The sequence below is a fragment of the Oscarella lobularis genome, chromosome 1 (genome assembly GCF_947507565.1).
Source record: "Oscarella lobularis chromosome 1, ooOscLobu1.1, whole genome shotgun sequence".
Classification (NCBI taxonomy): Eukaryota; Metazoa; Porifera; class Homoscleromorpha; order Homosclerophorida; family Oscarellidae; genus Oscarella; species Oscarella lobularis.
Window position 1 is genome coordinate 4,729,241 of NC_089175.1, and position 19,827 is coordinate 4,749,067.

Here is a 19,827-nt window from a genome sequence, read left to right on the forward strand (position 1 = left end):
TGCAGTGAAATTCAAGTTAGGATGACTGATTCTCAACCCTCAGTCTCCTTTTCTTGCAAGCTTCTCGAATGTACCTCTCGCTAAGTCCAATAAGCTCACATAGTTGCAGTAGGGCTTTTACTGTAGGAGCCTGACTTGACTTTATCCAACGTTCTATCACCTTTGTAGCCGAGACGATATTCGTATCTGCATGGAAGTCCCGAAAATCTGCCGTCTCAAATCCCATTTCAAGAGCAAGAATTTTCCATCTGTCTCGAGCTTCGGTGGCAACTGTCATCTTTAGGATATCGTCAATTTCAGTAGGTTCAGGTTCATTACCTTCTAGAACAAAGAAGTCATTTGCAACCAAGCCTAGCATGTTCTAAATAAGTACATACGCATCATTCGTGGTATTGATAAAGTAACATTCCCAGTAGTCGTCATAATTTCTGATGTTTGTTGTTGATCAAAATTGAAAAGATCAAAAATCCAGTTAAAAGTTCCAGAAGACTTTGGTGGTATGCTACAGCAGGTGCATGTAGCAGTGATCGCTACATCCTCTTTAAAATCGTCCTTTATCGTCAGTGTTTGGTCGTAATTTAGAACTACCGGTCCGTCCCTAACGTGACAAAGATCTGTTGGAGAGAATGTGACGACTTCGTCCTTGTCCAATTCGGCATTTCCTTTCGTAACAGAATATTTTATTTCAACGGAGGAATGATCGTACCGCCAACAAAAACTCCAGTCTTCAAGAAAAGCGTGATTAATAGACTGTTGCTTTTTTCTCACGTTTGCTTTGTTTTCTTCACAGTTGGAGCAAATAACAGCTCTTATACAACGACTGTTTTCTCCTATGTTTTTGTGATAAAACGACAGGCATGTCGAAGATGAGCCAGAAGAAGCAGCAAGTACTACTTCGCAAAACGACAATGCGTTCATTACAAGACCATTGTTTGTTAGTCGTATTTCTTTATCTTCGAAATTTACTGAGCTTTCCGATGAACGGAGACTTCCCATAAATGTGTACTCTGCATCAGTCGTTTGTTTACTGCAGTAAAAGAAGTTCAGCTCTGGAATAGAGCCCCCTGGCAAAAAGTCTGGATTTAGATTCTGATGAATGGTAACTTTCTTCTGAAAGATAGTTTTGTGAGGCAAGAACTCGAGAATGGCTGCAGACATCGTTTTTCCTCCAACCGCAGACGTTACAAAGTCATGAGCAAGGAAAAGAGACAGGGTAATTGTTTTGGGCTCTGTTACCGCACCTTCTGGAACAGTAAGCGTTATCTGCGATTTAGACAAAACCAGGCGTCCGCCTTCTCTCCCGAACGTTCCTTCGGCAGTTTCTTTTCTTTCTAATTTTACTTTCGCATCTTCTATGTACAAACCGATAGCGGATTTTGTCTTCTCAGCACCGGTGATCACTAAAGGAATCCTCTCCCTCAATTTTCTTATCTCATAAACTTTTTGAACGTGCTTCTCACTAACACGCTTACATATTTGGAGTAGTGCTTTTCCTGTAGGCGCACGACTTGACTTCATCCAACGTTCTATCACCTTTGTTGCTAAGAAAGTACTTGTGCCTCCACGGAAGTGTGAAAAATCTTCCGCCTCAAATCCCAATTCAAGGGCTAGAATTTGCCATTTGTCTTGAACTTCTGTGGCAACTTTCCTTATTATACCATAGTCAATTTCATCCGTAACAGAGCCGCGCTTTAGCGCCTCGTCATATATTCTCTGACTGTCCTTTGCTCCAGAAAGTGACAAACTGGAAGCCGCTGCCTCACGTGGTTGCTTACCTGAAAAATTCAAATACCAGTTAAGCTTCATCTTATAACTTTATGTGCAATATTTACCGCTTTGATTGGTTTCAAATGGAAGTGGAAAGCCTAAAAATAGTTAGTCATGAGCAGGCTACCACACAAGAGCAACTGATTGTACCTTGATCAGTGTCGTCATTTTTTCTTCCTGTCTGTCTTTTGTATTCTTTGACAGTTTCATCCTCACTGATGCCAATTTTATTACAAGCTGTTACAAGCTTGCTCACTGAAGCCTCTTTTCCATTCTTAAGCTTCCAATCAGATATTATGCTGCACACTCTAACATTATTATCGTTGCTTTGCTCTTGATACTGAGAAGTGACCCTTTCATTCAGTCCCAAGCATAGAAGAAGTCGTTGCCACTGTTCTCGAACTAATTCAGCAACAGCCATCATCAGATCATTGTTGACTTCCTCAGGCAGTGAATGGCGATCTAAAATGATTAATTTAAAGTACTGTACCTATTGAGAGTAATTTAATTAAAATCACTAATACGGATGCGAAATGTACCAATATAAGAGTAGGCAAACTACACACAAGCACAACTGATTGTACCTTGATCAGTGTCATCTGTTCCAAAAAGTGTCGTCCGTTGATCACCTAAGTTCGCTAAGTAAAGAACAAGCGCTGTGGCTGACGCAGAGCAATACTTTTGATAAGATTTGTTAAAAATTTTGGTGTCTTTTGATGCATAATCTGACACACCTTTGACAAAGATCCTCTTGCTGCTGCCTAAATACCGTTTACAGCCGTAATAAAATCCAAAGCCTTCCATTTCATAGCCTGTCAGCTTTCGTCCAACTCTTTCAGCCATTGCATCCCAATCTGCAGTTTCTTTTAGGTTATCACCAGAGACGAATTCATTCATATGAATTTTTGGTGGTCTCTCCTCTTTCAGAGAAACGGGTGGCTCGATGCTCTTCAATTCTTCTGGGATGTACTCTAACCACGGCGCATTGTCTTCTATCACTCCAGCAATTCCCTTCAGCGTTTCATCAATTTCGATAGGGATAGTCTCTGTCCTGCCTTGCCTGCCACCTGCATACTGTTTCCCGTCGTCGAGAGAAATCGCCTTGGGAACTAAAAGATCTCCTAGCTGAACGAGCTTGGGATTGCCAGCGCACACTCCCACCATGGCGATTACGGACGGCTCAAGTGGAGTGTGTGACAGTGACTCTACAAAATCGGTGGCCTTATGACCCCTCTGATCGCCAGCTCGAACAAGAGCGACTTCAAGCGAACGACCGTCGTCAAAGAAACCTTTCCAAGCGGTAGAGAAGACCATAGTGACGAGTTTCTTTGTGTCGGAACGTAAACACTGAAACGGACCGTCCAGAGATCCTGCTACCTTCTTCAGAACTTTCTTGGCGCTGTGAAGCTCCGTTTCCGTGGTCGTAACGAGGCAAAGGTCCACCTTCTTGTTGAAAACAGACATTGAGACGGTTATGGGCGTTCTGACGGAGGAGGACACGAATATTAAATTTAGTTAATTCGATTATTTTAATTCGTTTAGCTTTTCCAAGCGTGAAGTCCTATCATTCGTAGACCTCTTCTCAATCATAATAAGCCTGCACCTTCAGCCACAATGATCACAAGCTGGAGACAAAATCGATTCAGATTTCCTTCGAAAACGCTTCTCCACTCCTCTCCACTCCACTCTCCACTCCTCTCCACTCCACTCTCCACTCCAGGGTTCCTTCTCTAACCTCTAGTATCCGTGCTCTAACGTTGTCCTAACGCGCGTTTGTTCGAGCCCGGTCCCAGTCCAGGGTCCCAGTCTGTCCCAGTCTGTCCCAGTCTGTCCCAGTCTGTCCCAGTCCTGGTCCCAGTCGAACTACGGATTGAGTTCTAGACGTCATCGCACAGGAGCATAGACAGGGAATACAATAACAGAAGCTGGCACATGCAAAAAAGTCACTAAGATGTTTTAGCTTGAACACGAGCATAAGCTGGCGAATCGACGAGATATGTCTCGTCTCTTGCCTGTGGAAGGATAGACAAAATAGAAGACGTTGGCTCACACAGTTGTTCGTCTATAAGAGATATAATTAGATTACTGATTTAGTAGCATAATAGCATAATTCTGTCAGGTCAGATCCTAATTTTTGCAGTAACTGACCGAGGATAAGTAATAGTTATTACCTTTGCGCGGAGCAGTAGTGTAAGATGCCTCTCGAACTTCATCTGCTACAGGCAGGTACAGTATTACGGCCCAGATACTTACAACTACAATTAATTTGTGCCTTACTTGATCGTCTTTCCTGAGAATGCTCTGAAACATCAGAATCGCTGACTCTAGTTAGGTTTAGGGATTATGTTAGAGAAAAGATAACGCAGTTTACTACTAACTGACCTGTAGTCGGACGATGCTTCACTGCCAGTGTTAAGCAAAACCAACACCTCGTCGCTCAACAACCTTTTATGAGGAGAAGAAGAGATAGGCTCATAGTACTTGTAGTAATTGGAGTTGAATATCAATGGTTGATTACAACTGATCTGTTCTGGGCACTTGACAACGACATCTCTTTCCACATAAAAAGGTGGTTCGTCGTCTTTCTCTACAACAGAGCGAAGTTCGTCTTCCCTAAATTCCTTTTTGGAAGTCAAGGTAAAATTTGAGGTGAATTCGTCTTCTTCATTTAAAGAAAATTCAAGTCGTTGTCCACTGTTGAGAGAGGGTTCTGGGCAGCAGAAACGCTTCTCGTTGACAAAACAGAACTTTTTATCCAAAAGGTTCACTTTAATTTTGTCAACATTTTCTGAACAGGTACATGAAATGACAATTTTTAAATTCCATTTTCGTTTTCCGTGATAAACGCCAATCGGATAAATAAAAAAACCAATCCAAACGTAATAGGAACCAATTATGGCCACAGTGCAATAACGGCAAAAGGTTGTAGAGAACAGTTCTACGCAGCTGTCTCGCAAGTAAACGTCCATGATGCCTTTGTAAGAAACAGGATTGCGTGCAGATTCAAGGCTCCCCATAAAATCGTACTCTTCAAACGAAACCGCTTTGCCTTCTCCGTAGAACAGGCGATATTGATTTTCAATACGATCAGCACCCCGTTTATAGTGATGTCTTAGTCTGTATCTAAGTATCACCGACTTTGCAAAAACGGCTCCATGGGGCAAGAGCTCAATAACACCGACGTAGGCCGTTTTACCCCCTACGTCCACAGGTTTGTCTGAAACAAAGAGAGAAAGTCTAACACCTAATGACGTTGTACTTGTTATCGCTCCAGGCGGAATCATTAGCAAAACGCCGCATGATGGCAGAGTCAAACTGCCTCCTTCTACACCGATGTGGTTTGACACAGTTCCTTTCGGCAGGCAAGTCACTGACTGTTTATAGACGCACAGATGCAAAGGCTCTAGGAAAGTTGGTTCGACTGCAGCCGCATCAGTGACGTCAGACAATGGCAGAGCCAAACTGCCTCCTTCTACACCGATTTGGTTTGATACACTTTCTTTTTGGAGACGTTGACGCAGATTTTCTAGTAATAGTGACTTTACTGAAGCTACATCAGTTGACGCTTCGTCCGATTCGTCAAAAGTGTCACCGCTAAGACAACTTGATAGAAAACAAAACTAAGGACGTCACAAAGTATAGTTGCTACCTCCAAGAAGACATGCTCATTTGCCTTCCGTTGCTTTCTGCTGCCAACGATAACTCAAACGATGTTTCAGCATCTATGCATACACGTAGCATAAAATGCAACTTTACTGCACAATGTCTGACCTGAACTAATTCTTGCACAGTTGGAGAGATTTAAGTTGCTTCTACATGCTAAAATTAACAAAACGTGGTAATATAATAATATTCTACTAACACAGATGAAACTTGATTTACAGAGCTAAATAAAACATGAATTAACAGAAAGGCGATTAAAAAATCAACTAGCTCACGGGGAGTTGATGGAAAAGCTTTCCATATCGACACAAAACGTTGCAGTGACTGACGAAGAAGCCACTCGTGCCGGTGGAAAATGCCTGCACTTTACTGAGTCTGACCTAGATGATATCAAGTAATCAAATCAATAAGCAAAGAGCATACATAACAATGCTTACGTTTCTAAGTCACTCTCCCGGGCTTCAAGATCGCTTGCGGTGAGACATTCCACATTTTCCTTCCCTAATTTGCTCTGCACTTCGTTCTGAATTTTTCGCAGTTTCAATAATGGAGTCTTTGAATACTTATAGTTGCCGACAAGGCCTAAAGACAACCTATAGTCTATGGCTGATTAAGATGTTTTCAGCTGCACCTTTATGACGTTTCTTTTTCAGTAGATCTGGCTTGATAAAGCGCCTGATAAATGTCTCAGCAAGATCATTGTTCTGAAGGCCATTGACGAGAGCGTTGTACACAGCAGCAATACAGTCTTTCCTCGGATTTTCCTTCATCCACTGTTGTACACATTGCGATGCTGCCCAACTTGCCTTGTTGATTTTATTTTGATCGGGCGGATGCTTTGAAATAAACTCAATAAAGGCTTCCTCGTTTTTTAAGGATGGCTTCATTGAGCGAAATACGGCTTTCCACTCGTTGGAAATTATTGAACTAATTGCCCTGATAAGCTCCTTGGACTCATCAGGTTTAGTGAGCTCATTCAGCTGTCTCTTAATCACAGTTGCCAAGGTAATCATAAAAGCCGATAAAGTTGTACCAAAAATGGCAATAACAATAACTGAAGAAGATCAAATAAAAAAAGCAATCAAGCAATTGCCTTACATTTATCAGATCCCCCAATAGAAGTATTGTTAGTGGTGTTAGAGGGCGCTGCGAATACACACACGTATGTCCTATCAAAAATTCTGAATCGAGTTCTGACTTACCTTGACAGAGATGAGATGATTCGTTACACATAGAAACGACGACGGGACACTGAGCTGGAACTGGCTCCTTTCTTCTATGAGACTCGGTCTCGTTAAAATTGAAAAGGTAGTAGTTTTCATCGGCGTTCTGTCTTCTTCGTATCTCAATATCGGCATCAGGATGACACAGATAGGAATTTCCGTCGTACACACAGACCGGCAGCTCCTTGTCTCGGACACTAGCGTACACGGTTTTGCGTTCAGGATCTCTGAAGAAACCAATTGGCCCTAAAAATACAAAGAAATTATTTTATTTCGCACTCAAACGATGAAAAAAAGCGTCACAACTTACTATCAGGATCTAGACTGGTCTGAATCGTCGTCAAGATTCTGTCGCTTTCTGTCCCGCTTCCTACGGCTACAACAGACACATCAAAGTTCTCGCAAGCGCCGAGGCCGTCAATGACAACATTCGGCTCGGAGACGTTCTTTGTAAACTGTTTCCATTCAACTCTGTAATACATGACGCGATCATATTGATGATCTGGATCTGGATCAGAGGGTTTAAGATTCCAGCTGAGCTCAAGATAGCCCCCTTTCACCACTTTTTTGCTGATTACAACGCTTGGTTTTCCTGTTAAAAGTTTATTAGAAGAAGAATTTGATGCAGGCGCCTTTCTACGCTCATACGTATTATTTGAACTTCAACAACCACAGATTGAAACGTCGAGTCAGTGCTGAGCAAATTACCAATGCCTTTGACATAGAAATGCCCTTCATAGAGTCGAGACACATTGGGTAGTTTCCATAAAATCGTCTCATTCGTGAAAATGATTTCATTCCGTTGCGAGCTAGGAAAAACGTGGCGTGATTCATTGTGAATCACACTTAGCGTCACGCTGTTGGCCTCATAGAAGACAGTTGCTGTGAGATACAAAGACGAATCTTCGTAAAGGACCCTTTTCAAGGACCCCAGTACATCTATTACTGGATTGCCTATAAGAAAGAAAATAATTGGATATTCACAATAATTGCTAATATTTCTCACGAGTCAAGACGTAAATGAAAGCAGCATTGCTTTCCTTATATCCTTGCGGTTGGCAAGTATAACTACCGTTGTGAACGGCATCCACTGGGAAAATCTTCAGTGTCTGCTCTTTCACTAATCCAGCTCTATGGATCACGACGACTCCAGGAAGCCGCGAATTAATTATCTTTCCGTTGTGACGATAGACGACAGTCAACGAATCAAATATTTGCCCATCCTGAGAAGCGCAGGTGAGATCGACAGACGATCCCAATTTTACAGCTCTGGTCGATCTTAGCAAGGCGGATGGCAATTCACCTAGGTACGCTTGAATTTTTTTTCAAAACAAAACACCGACTCACTGGTTTACCTTGCGCAAGAACGACTAGGAGAAGGAGGAGAAGGAAAGACACTAAATCACGTGCCCGTCCGTGATCGTGTGAGACCATTCTACGAGTTGGTAATAGAAGTCAACGTCACGAATCGCGCTTATAACACGGGTGGCTTCGTTGCCGATGGCGCAGGTTTTTCTCAGGGGCCTGTTGAAGACACCGGAGAACACAAAGTAGAGCTAAAACGTACGCTCATTTAGGCCTTAGTTTACGCTCGTTGTGATCCAAGATGTCGAAGGCTTTGCTTTACAGAAGTTCGAGAGAAAAATACGCTCGGGAAAAAATACAGGGAACTTTACCGCGCGTTATACGAAGACGGGACTCTACACTTAGACTACGATAGCTTGCCCGATAGCCTACTACTCGTTGAGGCGATTCGTTCGAGCGTCGTTGCGCGGCTTCATTGAGCGGCCGTTAGACACGAGTTTGCCGAAAGATTGACTGCTAGGACTGAGGGCCCGCCAGGGCGTGCACAGCTGGGGAGTTGCTTTACCATAGCTCTCTGCAGCAATCGTTAGATACCTTGATTATATATTTACTCATTTTTATTGTTTCAAAAATGAACTCTCCCTTCCTTTTGCGCGCTGGGCACTGGGGCCCGCAGAAAGATTCCTACTGTTAGCTCCCACTACACTTCACTATACAGGGCCAGTCGACGATAGAAGCGTTGTCACTACGCAAAACTCTCGAGATGGCTTAGCCCTTGTCAGTCGAACTCCGCTTGTTTGAGGCCCTGAGGATTGAATGCACAAGAGGGGGCACACACAGACTCAAGAGGAACAGAACATTTGCACGACAAACACAGTCAGAGAACACAACGCCAAAGAAATGCCAACCGCTCAGTCGTCATTCTGACACGAGCAGCAAACACATGCTATTTATCTCTGGTCAAGTTGTCGACAGAAGCAGCTATTTTATTGAAGAAATACTGACGTACCATACTCTTAGTCTAACGTCAATAGCTCTTAATTAAGGGTGCTTTCATCGCAGGTTCAATTTGATACTTCCTCAGACGAGTACTAGTAAAAATTGTCTAAAGCAGCTTGTTCTCCCAAAAGCAAAACAGCTGACTACTTAGGTTTTTTTTTGAAGTGCCACTTAGTACCCACAAACTTGATATGTAGAAGAAAATAACAAATATCTTAATTCACAATACTCGTAATACAATTCCATCATGCAAAGTATTTTAGAAAACACTGAAGTACGTTGCTTAACAGCAGTCATCCTCCTCCTCCTCCGACCTTCCCTGAAAAGCCTTGCAGAAAAGTAAGACAAGCATCAGAATAGCAATTGCTAACCCAATTAGCCATAGGCATACTGCCAACAACGCCAGCCCATCGGCGATTAAGACAGTTGTGGCCAAGCCAATAGCGACAGGTAAGTTCACTCGGCTCACCGCAAAAAAAACAAAAAATACCATCAGACCAACGTAAACAATGGAACCCATGATTGATCGCCAGTCACAGAAGACAACTCGCAATTTCTGAGAAAAAGAAAACTCAGGCTCGGAGCTCAGCTGTTCGTAAAGTTGCCACACTTTCTTTTTTTTTTTTTTAGTTTTCATCTCGCTCAATACTTTATTCAAACCTTCACCTTTCTTGAAAATACTTTTAAACAAATCAATGAAATAACGTCTTATCCAAAAGACGTTAAAGCCAACAAAGAGTCCGAGACTCAGTACAGGAAGCACTAGTCCGCAAGCAATCATGTACCATCCTGCAACGGAAACTTGAACGTTTTCCCCATCTTGCCTGCCCTTGTTAGTCTCAAAAGCCTCAAACCCAATAGCAACAATAATAAATACATGAGAGATCATAATAAGAACTGTATGACTTATGATTCGCCACTGAATTTTGCAGCAAGACAAGCACATACTCTCTGCTAAACCAACCACTTCTTTTTGCTTTTTATCAATGTCCCTTGCTGCTTTGATGAGCATGTACGTGCGATGAAGATAGACGTCCAAAAGAGTAAGTAGACAGCCAATACCAACGACGACGTATTCGAGAGTGTCATTTGGATTAGATTCTGTTGGCGTGGCAAGGTCGTAAATATCACAGATCAAAAGAGGATAAATCAAAGTGTAGACGATAAACTTTTTCATGAGCTCCAGCACAACTTTCCCACCTCGTTTTGAAACTGTTCTACGGTTGCTCTTCTCGCCAGCGTTCCTCTCAATATCACAGCCTTGCGATTTTTTTCTGTTAGCCCACTCTTTGCACATGTCTTTCCATTCAATAATGTTGTCAAAAACGGAAACAACTGAATCGGTGACGCCAAATACAAGAGCGAGAATTTTTAGTGTTCCTTTGTCATTAAAGCCGTCGAGGGCTTCAAGAATTGCGTAGATGAGGCTAAAAACAAAAAAAGTCAACTCAAAACTTCTCCAAAACAGCAAAAGACATTGCGACGGTCTTTCAATAAACGTAAGAGCTAATTGAGAGCCAATAGTGGCGACTTTCTTCGTATCCTCCGTCATTTTCCTGGGCTTGAGCCTGCTGCCCCATTTGCCTAAATTGTCGCAGCACCAGCACGAGCAGCTAAAAAAATGAAAACAGCGAAAGCAACACCACAAACAGCCATTGCAGCATCGCTTATCTATAACTTCAATTGTGCTGTTTTCTAAATGATCACAAACTTCGTCGCAAGTATTTATGCACTCAATCACAGCCGAGGTACGTTCTTCTTCTTCTTCTTCTTCTTCTTCTTCTTCTTTTTCCTCTTTCATTGATACAACAGTAACTGTTGTAACGCCAAGAGCTATGTGGATGGTTCCCTCTAGTTCGTTTTCAGCTTGATTCTCACGGTAATACTGAGCTTCTACTTGCATACTACTGTGCTTTTCGATAAACTGAATGCTGTACAAGGAATCTTCTTCATCTTCTATCCCAGGAGAGCCTGGCAAACTCACGTTCTCTTTCTTCTGCTTAGATGAGCGCTCTACTTTCGACCGTCTACTTGATGCAGAGGAAATATATTTTTCTTTTTGCTTTGCATGTAATCCAGAGGAGGCAGGAACTGATGTCCCTAGCTTCGAAATAAGAGATTTCTCTTCTAGATTCTGCGCCTGTAACCCAGAGAATTCTTCCTGCTGAGCGCCTGATCTGGAAGGTTCCTGCTTATACCATGCGTGCATGCTCAAGTCCTTTCCCCGCTGTTGAACTGCACACGGCTCAACTTTTGCTCGTGAGCTGGAGGAAGGCTTTTTCATCTGTGAACCTGACGATTTCGTGTCTTTTCTCTTCCGTGTACTTGATTCAGAAGGATCTTCCTCTGTCTTGGCAGATGCGTCAGAAGAACGTGGTTTGTCTTTTTCCTGTGCACGTGAGCCAGAGGTACCTTGAGTTGGGTGGAATCTATAACCCTGAAATACTCTTGTACGCAAGCAAGACAAACCTTTCTTTATCTTCCGAGGAAATTGCTCTTTCTGGGGTGCACTTGTCTTGGAAGAAGCCTTTTCCAATTTTTCTATGCTCCGCTGTACATTTACGCTTGATTCGAGATCTTCCGTGCTAGTAAGAAACCGGCGACGTCATTTTCACCTGTTTATCAAATTAATTAATAATACTTAGTTCTACGTCTGGCCTTTTTGACGACTCCACGAGAATCCTTGTAGTTTTGGTGTGCACGTGATGTAGAAGACTCCCTTGCGCTACTTTTAGCGTTTTCTTCTGACCAGAAGTCTCTAGACAGAGGCTTCTTATCCTACAAAAACGTTCTTCAGGAAAGAAATTCTGGCCAAAGCTCATCATCGCCCACCATATCTATCCGTGTAGAGACTACTAGTAGACGAAACCAAGAATTGTTGTACTGGTGCTCAAATGCTCTAATAAAGCTGGTCTGTTGTTCAGAAACTTGAGAAGATCTCTTTGCAGGGCGAAATAGCGTTGAGCGGCAGATTGTGGTTTGACAGCATCACGTGTTCAAAACAATTGTCATCTCTTTCTCAGAACCGCAATTACCATTGACGTCAGCAAACGGGGACTTTGTGACCCTCCTTGATATCAAAACGACTTTTAACGGCAACTCTTCGCCGAAATTGTAAGCTGGACACTTTTCCTTCTCTTGTTGGTCTAGCTGACGACGCCCTCAAGCTCAGAAGAAACATCTGTTGTCCGAATAGAAACTTCCTGAGGCCAAAGTACTTCATCTATCTGCTTCTCCTATAGATGAGATAACAGGCGATGCCCGTCACGATTTTACTACTAGTAAAAACGTATTTACTGATTTATCTACTTATTTATTTATTTATTAATTTACATGTGACAGATTCTTGCCACCTTTGGTGCCAAGCCCAACAAGTCTCCTGAAGAAGAAGTAATAATTTATTTAGATATTTGCTGATAGAGCAGGAAGGAGAAAGAGGGATGATACTACAATTTTGGTCTAGTTATTTCCTGCCTTGTTTTGCTGCCAATCCACGTCAGCTATGGCCTAGCCTCATTTCATTCGGTTCCTGCTAGCATAGCATCAAAACCGAAACCATACCATATGATGCCCTCAAAGAGCTGGTCTAGGAAAGTTTTATAAATGTAAACCACCGAACCATACATGTAGTGTCACACCTTCTGCTAGTAATTTGACCAAAATAAGCTAAGTAATGCTTGAATCTTACAGGTCCAGACTCGCGAGAAAAAGCATAGGTGTGTGTCAATAATTCGCCATGAAACCTTCGAGACAGGTCACACGTTCGTCACTAGATGAAGCCTGCGCCCTTCAGCCACAATGATCACGATCTGTGCGGATCGGAGACAAGATCGATTCAGATTTTCTTCGAAAACGCCTCTCTTCTCTTCTCAAGTCTCAGGGCTAACGCGCGTTTGTTCGAGCCCAGGTTGATTGATTCAGATTGATTCTACCGTTCTAGACAGTTCCATACGACTTTCTAGATAGGAGCATAGGGGATACAATAAGAGAAGTTTGCTGTAAGTCACATCAAAAGTCTCTAAGATGTTTTTGCTTGAAATCGAGCATAAGCCGGCGAATCAACGAGATATGTCTCGTCTCTTGCCTGTGGAAGAGTACCGTATGCTCTCGAGTCTTGCATAGGTGCCTCAAGCTGCTTTACAGCGTTCAGTTCCACTTCTTCATACAAAGGACCAGTTGCTGGTAACCCTGTGAAATGACTAGAAATCAAAGTACTGCACATGTGTCTAACTAACGTTTGCCCGTGTGATCACCGTCCTTCGGCTGTTTATCTTTCTGTCTTGTCACTTGACCTTGTGCATAATAACTATAGATTATTATTCCCTATGACTGCTTTCCCCGTACCTCTTTTGAATCTTCGGTAGAGAAAAACTGTTAGAGCAACAACAAGGCAGGACGCCAAGACGGCGGTGGTCACAGAAATCGTTACAGTTTTGATTTCATCTGCCGGATTTGACTCTAAACAAATCGAATAAACAAAAGATTGCTAGAAGCAAGCAAGCCTTTTGAATTCCTACTGTACCTGTACGAAGAGTTATTTCAATAGTAGCGTATTTGCTGCTTACTCCATTGTCTGTAATTGCCTTGATCATGATGCGATGTTGATCCATTTCCAAACCTGTAATATTCACCCAAAACATCTGTCTAGTGAGTGGAGCAAACTCGGTTTTTAGTGGCTTTTCCGCGCAGGACTTGGACACAAATTCCGTTGCATTTCCACACCTGTCTTCCACAAACAACTGAACTGCATAACCGCCTCTTAGAGCGACTAGTGAACGACTCAGACTTTGAATTGGTGCCAACAAATCTACTCAAACCCATGTTTCCACCAAAAACCGTCGGAGTTGTCATTATGCATACTCACCACATGTAGTCAAACATTCGCCATTTTGAGTCTGTCCAAACAGACTGGTTCCGACACTGTTTTCTGCTGCTACTTCTACTCTGTATTTCGACTGTTTGCTTAGCTCTGCCAGTTGTATGCTGCCTTCTGTTTGCGAAATTTTCTCTGTCTGTGTGAGATTTGTCCAGCCATTGATACTACCAACGATGTGATATCTTATTATGTAGCGTTTAATTGTGCTGCCGCCATTAGACGTCGTCCAATTCACGGTGAGAGACGTTTCGTCTCTTGAAACGCAGCTGGTAATGTTTGGCTTGCTTGGAACTATTCAGAAAGGACCTAGGACGTATTTTCAAATTATTTCAGCTAACCTGTTGATTCTGTTGTAATTATTTGTGGGGATCCAGTTGGAGTTTGACCTACTTCATTCATAGCAAAGAGTTCACAATAATACGTCGTACTTGGAAGCAAGTCTTCTAACGTGTCTGAGGAACGGAAAGAGGTTAGCACATCTATCTCTTGCGACTTAGCAGAAGCGGAACACTGATTTTGATCAACGTCATGTGCGCTCTCTCCACAGCAAATTGTAATTCTTGTTATGGCAGTGTTACCGTCCATGCCAACCGTCCAGTTATAGGTCACTAAATTGTGAGTGATTTTCTGAATGAAAAACTGCACCCTTCTTGGCGGACCTACAATTACAGGAGCTAACCAAGAGCAAAGACAATGGGCTTTGTCTCTTACTGAGAACAGTCAAATTAAAGGTTTCTTGTACAATCCCTGACACGTGAACCACTCTTACTGCGTATGTTCCTGTGTCAAAAACATTAGCTTTGAAATCATAGTCTAATGTCTTCCTATTAGCCTCAGACTTCTTCACCACGCCATTGAGAATTAGTGTGATGCTGTGTGGAGCTGGGATGGAGTCTACTTGTACAAATACGCTAACGTTATAATTTTCAACTACTCGATGGGAAGTTGGATTGACTGAAATCTTGAGAAGGCCCAAATCTGCCAAAAAATTATTTTCTGAGGTGCGCACTGCATTTGTAACTCACATTTGACAATCACATTCATTGCAGTTGATACAGATCCAAACACGTTTCTAAAGATACATAGATATGTTCCGTTGTCCTCTTTCCGCCCATCAAGATCCAAAAAGGTTGTTTGTTCAAGTCTTGCAAGATCTGCTAACTCTCTTGTTTTAGTATTGGATATTTGCCGCACTGGTTTACTATTCCCGCTTTGAAACTCCCACGATGAACTAACAGGAGGTCTGATTATTGAAGTGACACAAAACAACGAATCGCTTTCTCCCAAAAATAGCTCCGTCAAACTCGGTGAATGTCTCAATATTGTTGTTGGCTCCTCTACAACATATAGGTAACTTTTGAACACTAAAGAATCTATGCACTCACCTCCAAACCTAAAACGAAATGCAGCTGTTGAATTTACCCGTGTAAGATCTTGAGCATGACATCGAAAGAATCCGCTGCCACTACCAGCCAAAGTGTTGAATGCTTTTAGATCGTCATTTCTGACGTAAAGAACAATTTTTGTCTCTGAGACTCGTGTAATGTTGAGGATTCCGTTCCCAGGTTCGTATATCATATCATCAGAACGAAAACTGATGTTTGTTGCACTCTACGTAGAGCATATCACAACCAAATCTCCTGCTCCTTCAGGTGGAATGTAAATGACTCCCATCAACGCCGGATTTTCAACAAACGTGAGTGCAACTAAAAATCACTGGAAATCAGTTCGCTTCTCACTTCCAAGTGATCTGGCTCAACCTACATTCCCGCTGCTTTGTTACATAAACGATGAAAAAGAGAAGATGAACACACGGACGTTGCATTCGCCAAACCCGGATTTTCCTGTGAGCTTTTCCTGTGAGCTGATCCAATGCGCACGCGGCAGAAACTGTCGCTGTTCTCAACGTCTGCCTGCTACAAAATTGGAGTAAGTAAAGAACAGTAGATGCCATACCTACGGCTCTATAGGACTGAGGGCCTGATGGAATGTGCAGAATTTTCCCAGCTCCCCATCAACATGAGTGGACACTAATGCACAAGAGGACAAGAGAAAACAGCTAGGAGCACACACACACACTCAAAAGGATTAGAACACTTGCATGCAAAACAGAGTCAGAGAACACAACGCCAAAGAAATGCCTGCCAACCATTCAGTCGTCAGTCTTACACGAGCAGCAAACACATGCCAAAACAACAAGAGCAACTACGGTCCCAACAATAAGAAGAATAACTGCCAAAATGAAAAGCCAATAGAATGCCACAGACAGAGCCAACAGATCGGCAATTATTGACGTCACCGCTAAGCCAATAGCAACAGCAGGATTGGCCCGCGCCAGCACGACAAAAATCATCATCAGAACAAAGTAGACAACAGCAACGACAATCGTACGCCAGTCACCAAACGCAGCTCTCATCTTATCAGCAAAACGAAAAGCCTTCGTCTCGAAGGAGCGCACTCGCCTATAGAAGCAGCTCACTCTCGACGAAGCACTCCCCATATCATTGACAACCTTAGCCAGGCCTTCGCCTTCCTTGCAGACACTCTTGAACAAATCGATAAAGTAGGCTCGCACCCAAAAAGCGTTGACACCGACAAAGAGTCCAAGACTCAGAAGCGGCAGTACGAGCCCACAGGCAATCATAAACATTCCTGTGCCAGAAACAAGCGCCTCAACGCCATCGGCTCTATCCTTATTCGTCTCGATCGCTTCGAACGCTATGGCAACGACGATGAACACGTGAGCGATCATAACCAAAACGGTGTGCAGTATGAGACGCCATTGAATCTCGCAGACAGATAAATGACACGTGCTCGCCATCGGATCGTCGACCAACTCGATTTCTCTACGCTTTTTGTCGATCTCTCTCGCCGCTTTGACGAGCATGTACGTACGATGAAGGTATACGTCTAAGATGGTAAGAAAGCAGCCGACGCCGAAGACGACGTATTCGAGCACGCCGTTTGGATCGGATTGTGTTGGCGTGGCAATGTCGTAGATATCGCATATCAGAAGAGGATAGATCAGAGCGTAGGTGACGATTTTTTTCATGAGTTCGGCCACGAATTTACCACCGCCTTTGGCGGAAATTTTTTTGACGTCATTTGCTTCGGCGTCTTTTTCCAAATTGAAATTTTTCTTCTTTCGTCTTCTGTCTCGTATTTCTTTGCACGTGTCTCTCCACTGGGCAACGTTGTCGTAGATGGAAATACACGAATCGATGACGCCGAACGCCAAGGCGATGATTTTCAGCGTTCGCTTGTCGCCGAAGCCGTCCATGGCTTCGACGACGGCGTAGGCGAGACTGAAGACGAAGAACGCCAGCTCGAAACTTCTCCAAAACAGCAGGAGAAACTCGCGCGGTGGCACGACGAGCGTGAGCGCCAATTGCGAGCCAATACGCGCCGCTTTCTTCAGATCTTCGCTCATCTTCTCGGTCGGCGCGCAATATCGACATGCAACGCAGCTACGTCCGCACCGTCCTTCCTTCGTGCACCCTTCCATGCAGTCGCAGCATTTCAATAGACCGAAGCAGCCGGCGGAGCACTTCAAACAGCCGTTGTAGCATCTCTGATCGACGATATTGAGCTCGTCGTTTTCTATATCGTCGTAGATCGTTTCGAGATCGGTCATGCATTGCTGAACGACTTCGACTCGTTTCTCTTCGGGTGAGAGCTCTGCTATGATTTCGGGGGGAGAAGTGGGGTGCTGTTCAGGCTGCTCTTCTCTTTCTTCATCTGATGGGTATCCAGCATAGCATACTTCTTCGTCGTCAGCAGATTGTGAACTAGAATCTCTGGCTGGTGGTGGAGCCTCCTGAGTCTCTTCGTTCTCCGTTTGCTCGATTGCTATTGGCTCGTTTGCTTCATCATCGATGGGGCTCTCGTTTTCCTCTTCACTGATGGGAAATTCCTTTGCTTTCTCTGGCGATAGGGCGAGTATGAGCGCTTCGGTGGTTCGATGGCCCAAGATTCGGTCGCTGTTACCGCGATTGAGACCGATCACCTTGGCTCTCTTCTCCTCGTCGGTTTCGCGTGAAAATTCGCGCTCGATTTCAACCCGACGCTTTAGAACGATGTCTTTGCCTGATGGCTCTGTTGGAACCGTTTTAGAAATCAAAGATTGGCATTGCATGTTCCTCACCGTCATCACGTGCAGAGGCATCTGGGTCCGTTTCTAGTGAAGCGTCATCCTGCGGTGTTCCTGCATCCTAAGAGCATAATTCATCAAGAGAGGGAACTTCTGAACTAGACGTTGCTGACCATGTTTCCGGTGGGGTCGAACTACTAATCGTTCTGCAAGCAAAATAAACTAGTTAGTGATTATAGTGTGAACTCAGGGCAGGCGAGTTCCTAGCTGCTTGTTTATATAGCTTCTTTGCTATGTCAGTCAGCAGAATGCCTGTCTCATTTTCGTTAGAAGAACTGTCTCGTTACTGAAAGCGGAAAAGTGGCACTTCCTGAAACCATGCTGAAAGTAAGGCCACGTGTGATCATGGTAAGGAAAGAAACGCTCAAGGCACAACAGCGAGTCACGCTGTGGCCTTGGCCTTAGGAAACGTGAATTTTGTAGTTTTCAGTAGAATAAAGCCACCTGTTTGCTCCAATAAGCAATGCCCAGGTGAGTTTACGGAAAATCGAATTTTTAAAATGGTGCTCAACCAGCCGCTCGGGACTACAAGACAAACAGCTGTACTACGATTTTCGTCTCTACCCGAGCGGCAATTCGCCGGGGCAACGGGTGACAGAGAACGGGAAAAGTTTCAAAATCACACATTCACTCGAAAATGAATCTCTAATGATTGCAAATTTAATTGACAGCGGGTTTACTTACTGCTGAAGAATCAAGGAGCTCTTCCAAGTGCAACTCCACTGGTGCAACGTCAGGGTTGGATTGACGCAAGAAGTGTGATACTGACGGTAATTCAATTAATATGTCACTATGATTTTACTTTAGAAATCAACATAGCCGTATCAAAAGACGCTTAGAGCTGTTGCGAGCTCCCAGAAATGTTTCAGTTATCCTCGTGATGTGAGTCACTGTCAGCAGTGTACAGCTTGACGCATGACTAGGGGCTCTGAGTTCTTGATCCCGCCGTTTTCGTCGAGAGCGGCTCCTAAGAGCACTTCACAAACCACAAAAGGTTTCGTCCGAGTCTTCTTACTCTTTTCGTAGCGATGTTGAACCGTAAACGGCAAGCGACAAAGTAAATTCATACTGAGACCCGGGCACTTGTGTTGATAGGGGAGGGGTCCTCAATTATGGACAGTCCCGGAAGGTCCCGTGTTTGTTCGAGCACTACGGTATCAGTACCCCACCGTTCGAGCTCCCCCATACCTCATCTTAGAGCTAAAGGAAAGAAGATTCTGTGGTAGGAGTTTCGGGTGCCTGCGACTGCGCATTTGCATGCTGACGCACAAAGTTTACCTAACCTCGGCGGTTTTTACACGAATGACGCGGGCGCTAATGATGGACACCCCCGTATCTTCGCCGCACTTCAACGTATCCATGCATGCTATATATCAAACGAAAGCTCAGAGATTCCTCTTTCACATGATTCGCGCGGTAACAATTTTTATAAACAATTCGGGTAGAAAACCGCGTTTTCGTAAAGCCGTGAAATATTCTATTACGATCTACTTCTTTTGAAGCAACCTTTTGTCAAATCTATTATACATGCTAGAAATGTCTTTTCATCATACTAAGAATGTCTTTCCTTAAAATTCGTTGTCAAATTCAATGCCACTATGCTTGCCTGTATGCTGATTCGCAAGGCCGTAGCTCAAATCCCACTTTAATCTACTTAGAAACACTGCAGACCTAATTTGGCACTAAATTTATTACGGCTGTTCTTCACAATTTGCAACGCGGAGTGGAACAAAGGAAGCTCACTCGCATATCCGGAGCATAGCCAAAACTCTTTCTTCTTTGGCAAAGTATGGTGCTACAACAGTGTCAAAAATGATGGATTAGTGATACTGAACAGTAAAAAG

At 43.5% G+C, this 19,827-nt stretch overlaps 5 protein-coding genes and 1 long non-coding RNA gene across 10 annotated transcripts; all 6 read right to left on the reverse strand.

Moving 5' to 3' along the window:
- Nucleotides 1–3,209, reverse strand: LOC136183432 (uncharacterized). Of its 3 annotated transcripts, XM_065970095.1 has the most exons (6): nucleotides 2,447–2,626; nucleotides 2,352–2,396; nucleotides 1,918–2,229; nucleotides 1,833–1,865; nucleotides 378–1,775; nucleotides 1–321 (listed from the first exon to the last, which is right to left on the reverse strand). In XM_065970095.1, exons 1-6 carry the CDS (start codon nucleotides 2,487–2,489, stop codon nucleotides 17–19), a joined length of 2,136 nt encoding a protein of 711 aa, XP_065826167.1. In that variant the 5' UTR covers nucleotides 2,490–2,626; the 3' UTR covers nucleotides 1–16. The 3 variants fall into 3 exon arrangements, with proteins under 3 accessions (XP_065826167.1, XP_065826158.1, XP_065826150.1); XM_065970086.1 differs by having other exon boundaries at nucleotides 1–318; nucleotides 2,352–3,209; XM_065970078.1 differs by having other exon boundaries at nucleotides 2,352–3,209.
- Nucleotides 3,210–3,674: 465 nt separating this feature from the next.
- Nucleotides 3,675–8,332, reverse strand: LOC136199685 (uncharacterized). The gene is made up of 17 exons (XM_065989952.1): nucleotides 8,243–8,332; nucleotides 8,009–8,177; nucleotides 7,660–7,956; nucleotides 7,302–7,607; nucleotides 6,964–7,245; nucleotides 6,633–6,899; nucleotides 6,529–6,576; nucleotides 6,062–6,484; nucleotides 5,868–6,012; nucleotides 5,706–5,810; nucleotides 5,630–5,653; nucleotides 5,539–5,579; nucleotides 5,417–5,489; nucleotides 4,150–5,361; nucleotides 4,045–4,091; nucleotides 3,939–3,983; nucleotides 3,675–3,829 (listed from the first exon to the last, which is right to left on the reverse strand). The coding sequence occupies exons 2-17, from the start codon at nucleotides 8,085–8,087 to the stop codon at nucleotides 3,714–3,716; spliced, it is 3,510 nt and encodes a 1,169-aa protein (XP_065846024.1). The 5' UTR covers nucleotides 8,088–8,177; nucleotides 8,243–8,332; the 3' UTR covers nucleotides 3,675–3,713.
- Nucleotides 8,333–9,129: 797 nt separating this feature from the next.
- Nucleotides 9,130–12,215, reverse strand: LOC136186729 (uncharacterized). 2 transcript variants are annotated; one of them, XM_065974200.1, is made up of 5 exons: nucleotides 11,790–12,215; nucleotides 11,599–11,735; nucleotides 11,427–11,542; nucleotides 10,942–11,369; nucleotides 9,130–10,888 (listed from the first exon to the last, which is right to left on the reverse strand). In XM_065974200.1, exon 5 carries the CDS (start codon nucleotides 10,858–10,860, stop codon nucleotides 9,241–9,243), a length of 1,620 nt encoding a protein of 539 aa, XP_065830272.1. In that variant the 5' UTR covers nucleotides 10,861–10,888; nucleotides 10,942–11,369; nucleotides 11,427–11,542; nucleotides 11,599–11,735; nucleotides 11,790–12,215; the 3' UTR covers nucleotides 9,130–9,240. The 2 variants fall into 2 exon arrangements, with proteins under 2 accessions (XP_065830272.1, XP_065830265.1); XM_065974193.1 differs by having other exon boundaries at nucleotides 9,130–11,369.
- Nucleotides 12,216–12,975: 760 nt separating this feature from the next.
- On the reverse strand, nucleotides 12,976–14,633 carry LOC136199655 (ephrin type-A receptor 2-like). Its single transcript, XM_065989903.1, has 7 exons — nucleotides 14,545–14,633; nucleotides 14,172–14,492; nucleotides 13,822–14,124; nucleotides 13,480–13,764; nucleotides 13,302–13,415; nucleotides 13,193–13,249; nucleotides 12,976–13,145 (listed from the first exon to the last, which is right to left on the reverse strand). The coding sequence occupies exons 2-7, from the start codon at nucleotides 14,416–14,418 to the stop codon at nucleotides 12,976–12,978; spliced, it is 1,176 nt and encodes a 391-aa protein (XP_065845975.1). The 5' UTR covers nucleotides 14,419–14,492; nucleotides 14,545–14,633.
- A 73-nt stretch (nucleotides 14,634–14,706) lies between these two features.
- LOC136194145 (uncharacterized) lies at nucleotides 14,707–15,387 on the reverse strand. Its single transcript, XR_010671524.1, has 3 exons — nucleotides 15,219–15,387; nucleotides 14,859–15,170; nucleotides 14,707–14,811 (listed from the first exon to the last, which is right to left on the reverse strand). It is a non-coding gene; the product is annotated as an uncharacterized lncRNA (long non-coding RNA).
- Nucleotides 15,388–15,935: 548 nt separating this feature from the next.
- Nucleotides 15,936–19,101, reverse strand: LOC136183538 (uncharacterized). 2 transcript variants are annotated; one of them, XM_065970327.1, is made up of 5 exons: nucleotides 18,999–19,101; nucleotides 18,668–18,950; nucleotides 18,097–18,129; nucleotides 17,978–18,044; nucleotides 15,936–17,928 (listed from the first exon to the last, which is right to left on the reverse strand). In XM_065970327.1, the coding sequence occupies exons 3-5, from the start codon at nucleotides 18,097–18,099 to the stop codon at nucleotides 15,986–15,988; spliced, it is 2,013 nt and encodes a 670-aa protein (XP_065826399.1). In that variant the 5' UTR covers nucleotides 18,100–18,129; nucleotides 18,668–18,950; nucleotides 18,999–19,101; the 3' UTR covers nucleotides 15,936–15,985. The 2 variants fall into 2 exon arrangements, with proteins under 2 accessions (XP_065826399.1, XP_065826320.1); XM_065970248.1 differs by having other exon boundaries at nucleotides 18,097–18,950.
- Between the last annotated feature and the right edge of the window lie 726 nt (nucleotides 19,102–19,827).

Excerpts from the sequence above, each read along its gene's own strand:
- LOC136186729 (XM_065974193.1), bottom strand. Across the intron at positions 11,543-11,598 it reads AAGGCCAGACGTAGAACTAA|CACGGAAGATCTCGAATCAA; the intron begins GTATTATTAATT and ends GTTTCTTACTAG. Across the intron at positions 11,370-11,426 it reads TCCTCGGAAGATAAAGAAAG|GTACCTCTGGCTCACGTGCA; the intron begins GTTTGTCTTGCT and ends ACCCAACTCAAG.
- LOC136183432 (XM_065970078.1), bottom strand. The coding sequence starts at position 3,081 with ATGGTCTTCTCTACCGCTTGGAAAGGTTTCTTTGACGACGGTCGTTCG. Across the intron at positions 2,230-2,351 it reads AACAGATGACACTGATCAAG|ATCGCCATTCACTGCCTGAG; the intron begins GTACAATCAGTT and ends TAATCATTTTAG. Across the intron at positions 322-377 it reads ATCAATACCACGAATGATGC|AAGGTAATGAACCTGAACCT; the intron begins GTATGTACTTAT and ends TCTTTGTTCTAG.
- LOC136199655 (XM_065989903.1), bottom strand. The coding sequence starts at position 14,418 with ATGGACGGTAACACTGCCATAACAAGAATTACAATTTGCTGTGGAGAG. Across the intron at positions 14,125-14,171 it reads AATTACAACAGAATCAACAG|TTCCAAGCAAGCCAAACATT; the intron begins GTTAGCTGAAAT and ends CTTTCTGAATAG. Across the intron at positions 13,146-13,192 it reads CGGTGATCACACGGGCAAAC|GGTTACCAGCAACTGGTCCT; the intron begins GTTAGTTAGACA and ends GTCATTTCACAG.
- LOC136199685 (XM_065989952.1), bottom strand. The coding sequence starts at position 8,087 with ATGGTCTCACACGATCACGGACGGGCACGTGATTTAGTGTCTTTCCTT. Across the intron at positions 6,485-6,528 it reads TATTGGGGGATCTGATAAAT|TTATTGTTATTGCCATTTTT; the intron begins GTAAGGCAATTG and ends GATCTTCTTCAG. Across the intron at positions 6,013-6,061 it reads GAAAAAGAAACGTCATAAAG|GCCTTGTCGGCAACTATAAG; the intron begins GTGCAGCTGAAA and ends GGTTGTCTTTAG.
- LOC136183538 (XM_065970327.1), bottom strand. Across the intron at positions 17,929-17,977 it reads TGCCTCTGCACGTGATGACG|AGCCATCAGGCAAAGACATC; the intron begins GTGAGGAACATG and ends CGGTTCCAACAG.